The 4,533-nt window shown below is 36.8% G+C and overlaps 1 protein-coding gene across 1 annotated transcript; it reads left to right on the forward strand.

Annotated features, from left to right (window-relative positions):
* Positions 1-1,672: 1,672 nt before the first annotated feature.
* On the forward strand, positions 1,673-2,461 carry LOC140974987 (uncharacterized). Its single transcript, XM_073438480.1, has one exon. The coding sequence runs from the start codon at positions 1,673-1,675 to the stop codon at positions 2,459-2,461; it is 789 nt and encodes a 262-aa protein (XP_073294581.1).
* The last annotated feature ends 2,072 nt before the right edge of the window (positions 2,462-4,533 follow it).

Below are 4,533 nucleotides of genomic sequence, written 5' to 3' on the forward strand. Positions count from 1 at the left end.
TACAAATTTAATAATATACTCAGATAAGATCAAAACAGATAAGTAAGTAACTGAAAGTAAATAAGAGCATGAGTTTGTTTATAAAAGTTCAAAAAAAAAAGCTTCTACGTCTTTACTTCTTATGTTTCCATAAGAATTTCACTTGAAGATTTGGTTATTACAACTTTTTGTACAATCTGTTTGGAAACAACTTTAGAAAGTTTCAATGTTTCTCACAAGATAATAAAGATCGAGAATACAAAAGCTAAGTGAAAACAAATGAGTTCACTGAATGACTCTTAAGTGATCTGATAGAAATTTGAGGCGCGTGAAAATCAACTTGAAATAAGTATCTTAAAAAATGATGATGATTAGAAGAATGCTTAATATCGATTGAGCTTCTGAGAGGCAAAAGTTCTTCCTTTTCTGTGATGCACCCTTCTTTATATAAGTGTTGGTCCAACGTTCATAAATATGGACGGCACTAACAATTTTACTAGAATTTTGATAATTATGCAGAGATTATCACGTGTCTTTTATCTTTTCCCAAAAATAGTACTAGCCAATTAAATTCTCTTGGACGCTAGTTGAATAATGTAACCAACAGATATTGTACGATCGAGTGTTTGTCTCTTTACCAAAATTTATAGCTGGTGGTACTGGTGCAACTCAAATATTTTAAACCACATAACAACTCAAACGTCATGATATGATCACTCTATCCAGAAGAGTAGAGACAATTATTGCACCTCAACACTCTCCCTCCAAATAATTCAAATCCTTGCAATCAATAAGAATCAAACTCATGACCTTGGCTCGGATACAAATTGTAGGACCAAGCGCTTGCTACTTTACTAAAATTTATAGCTGGTTGTAATTATACAACTCAAATATTTTACACCGCATAGCAGCTCAAGCGTCATGATTTGATCGCTCTACCTAACATGGACATATTTTCGATCATTTTTTCAATATGCTCCAAATTGAAATTCGTGACAGAATGTGAAATAATTAAAAAAAAAATGTAGTATTTAAGATAAAATAACCGGCTTTTAGTTTGCCGACTATTTCGATAGCTCGGAGGTTTACTCGCTATATATCAAAAGAAAACGACCGCTGGTTTCATGTTCATAAAGGAATTATATAACTTGCTTTCAAAGTAAGGCTAATTCATATTTAATTCGTGGATCTTGACTTTCGGTACAATTGATTTTTATTTTATTAATTAACGTGATATATATATATTTATTAATTAACGTGATATACATATATTAAAAGTGTTAGTGGAGAGAAACACGTTTTCAATAGTTCAAACAATATTTGCACATATAAATAGGGCTTAGCGGTTACTGTAAAAATCAATTGAGTTTGAACATTTCTTTTCTTCCACTTTTGTACCCGTCTGTTGACTGAGCTTACATCAATGAAGATTTCTTTGTTCAATTGTTTTGTGTTTTCTAATATGGTATCAGAACAAATAAATCACTGAGCTGAGCTGCCGTTCCGATCTTCCATGGCCAAGGGACATCAAGCTTCGACCTCATCTTAAGCTATGAACAGTACGAGCGGCCGAGCAGTCTCTGAAGACTCGAACAGTCCGTTTTACCTTCACAACGGAGATCATACCGGATTGATGTTAGTTTCGCATCTACTCACAGGTACTAATTACAATACTTGGAGTCGAGCTATGTCGATGGCGTTAACAGCCAAAAATAAGCTCACCTTTGTTGATAACACTTGTTTGCCTCCTAAACTGGATGATTTGCTATATGGAGCTTGGAATCGATGTAATAGCATGGTAATTTCGTGGATTCTGACTTCTGTCAGTCGAGAAATAGCAGATAGTCTGATGTACATACCTACGGCTTCTGAAATTTGGATAGACTTAAGAGATCGATTTCACCAGAGTAATGCTCCGAGAATTTTTCAAATCAAGAAGCTTCTGACTGGTTTACATCAAGGATCCATGGACATTAATGCATATTATACCAAGTTGCGGACTCTTTGGGATGAGTTGAAGGACTTCCAACATGTATCTGTATGTAATTACGGATCAATGAAAGATTGGGCCAATTATCAAAATCAAGAGTGTGTGATGCAGTTTTTAATGGGACTGAATGAGTCTTATGCACAGATCCGTGCTCAAATATTAATGATGGATCCAATCCCTGTGATTTCTAAAATCTTTGCGTTGGTGGTTCAAGAAGAGAAGCAACGATCTATACATAAAGACATTATAGGCTCTTCTGTAAACCTATATACTGATCAACATTCTTTAACTCAACAATCATCCGTGGTGGCTGCAGCAAAAGGGAATCAGTATGGTAAAGAGAATCAGTACATTAAGGAGAATTCTAGTGAAAGGCCAACTTGTTCCCACTGTCATCTGAAAGGCCATACCATTGACAAGTGTTACAAGGTTCATGGATATCCTGTTGGTCATTCGAAGTATAAACAACAACAATGGAATAGTGGTCGATAGATACACATCAATCAAACACATACTTCCTCTGCTTCCTCAGTCAACCCAATGGAAAACTATATGAATTCTGATCAGTGTAGACAGCTTATTACCCTCTTGAATCAACAGCTTCAGCTTGGTCATCCCAACACATTAGCCACACAACAGCTTGAACCCTCTGCTTCTTGTTTTAGTGGTACATACTCCTTATCCTTTGGTCTTAACCCTTCTCTTAATTCAAGTTGGATATTAGACACAGGGGCAACTCATCACATTTGTTGCTCATTGAGCCATTTATCTTCGAGCAAGTTGTTCTCTTCACAGGTTACTCTACCTGATAATTCTGTGGTTTGTGCCACGCATATTGGTTCAGTGCGACTATCACTTGATTTATGCTTGGATGATGTGTTGTTTGTCCCTCAATTTAATTTCAACCTGCTTTCTATCAGCTCACTGACTAGTAAAATTCCACGCTAATGGTAGCCTAGAAAGATACAAAGATCGTCTTGTTGCTAAAGGATACACGCAACATGAGGGAATTGATTATTTTGAAACTTTTTCTCTGGTTGCAAAGCTTGTTACAGTTCGAGTTCTATTGGCTTTAGCTTCATTACGGGGATGATTTCTAACTCAACTTGATGTCAATAACGTCTTTTTACATGGCGATATTTCTGAAGAAGTTTACATGTACTTACCTCCTGGTTATTACCGAAAGGTGGAGCATCTTCCCAGCAATGCAGTGTGTAAGCTACACAAGTCCATCTATGGTCTTAAACAAGCTTCGAGGCAATGGTTTGCCAAATTTTCTTCAACATTAATTCAGATTGGGTTTGTTCAATCACATGCTGATAATTCCTTGTTTGTTCGCACTCGTGGTCGTGTGTTCTTAGCACTGGTGGTATATGTTGATGATATTGTGTTTGCCACCAATGACAAAAAGGAGCCACTTATTTAAAAATGTTTTTGGACAGCTGCTTCAAGCTAAAAGATCTTGGAGACTTGAAGTACTTTCTTGGTATTGAAGTTGCAAGGTCTTCGAGTGGGATCTCAATATGTCAACGTCATTATGCTCTACAACTCCTTACTGAAACAAGACTGCAGGGTTGTAAACCACGTTCCACTCCTTTGAATGCTAACTTGAAGTTGAGTAGTGAAGATGGTGAATTGTTGACTGATCCTTCGCTGTATCGAAGATTGGTAGGCACGTTATTATATCTCACCATCACTCGACCTGATCTAGCTTATTCGGTGAATAGGTTAAGTCAGTTTATTGCTTGCCCAAGAGAACCACACTTGCAAGCTGTATATTCTATCCTTAAGTATGTGAAGGGCACTGTTGGACAAGGTTTGTTCTATAACTCTTCATCACCTATAAAACTTAGTTTCTTCTCGGATTCAGATTGGGCAACATGTCCAGACACACGTCGTTCTCTCTCCGGCTTCTGTGTACTCATTGGAGAGTCTTTGGTTTCATGGAAATCTAAGAAACAACACACCGTTTCTAGATCATCTGCTGAAGCAGAATACATATCAATGGCTGGTGCTACATGTGAGGTCATTTGGATGCTTGCATTGCTTAAAGATTTGTGCATTCCATACAATGAACCTGCAGTGTTGTTTTGTGATAACCAATCGGCTATACATATTGCTTCCAATCCAGTGTTTCATGAGCGTACGAAGCACATAGAGATTGATTGTCACATTGTGAGAGAGAAGTTGCTGCGTGGTCTCATCAAAGTCTTACATGTCTCTTCTCATCTTCAGCTTGCAGATTTGTTCACAAAGTCCTTCCTACCATCTCGGTTTCGCATGCTACTTGCCAAGATGGGTGTTCACAATATTCACACTCCATCTTGAGGAGGAGTATTAAAAGTGTTAGTGGAGAGAAACACGTTTTCAATAGTTCAAACAATATTTGCACATATAAATAGGGCTTAGCGGTTACTGTAAAAATCAATTGAGTTTGAACATTTCTTTTCTTCCACTTTTGTACCCGTCTGTTGACTGAGCTTACATCAATGAAGATTTCTTTGTTCAATTGTTTTGTGTTTTCTAATAACATACATACATACATAAATATATATATATATATA

The sequence above is a fragment of the Primulina huaijiensis genome, chromosome 4 (assembly GCF_012295235.1).
Source record: "Primulina huaijiensis isolate GDHJ02 chromosome 4, ASM1229523v2, whole genome shotgun sequence".
Lineage (NCBI taxonomy): Eukaryota > Viridiplantae > Streptophyta > Magnoliopsida > Lamiales > Gesneriaceae > Primulina > Primulina huaijiensis.

Excerpts from the sequence above, each read along its gene's own strand:
- LOC140974987 (XM_073438480.1), top strand. The coding sequence starts at position 1,673 with ATGGCGTTAACAGCCAAAAATAAGCTCACCTTTGTTGATAACACTTGT.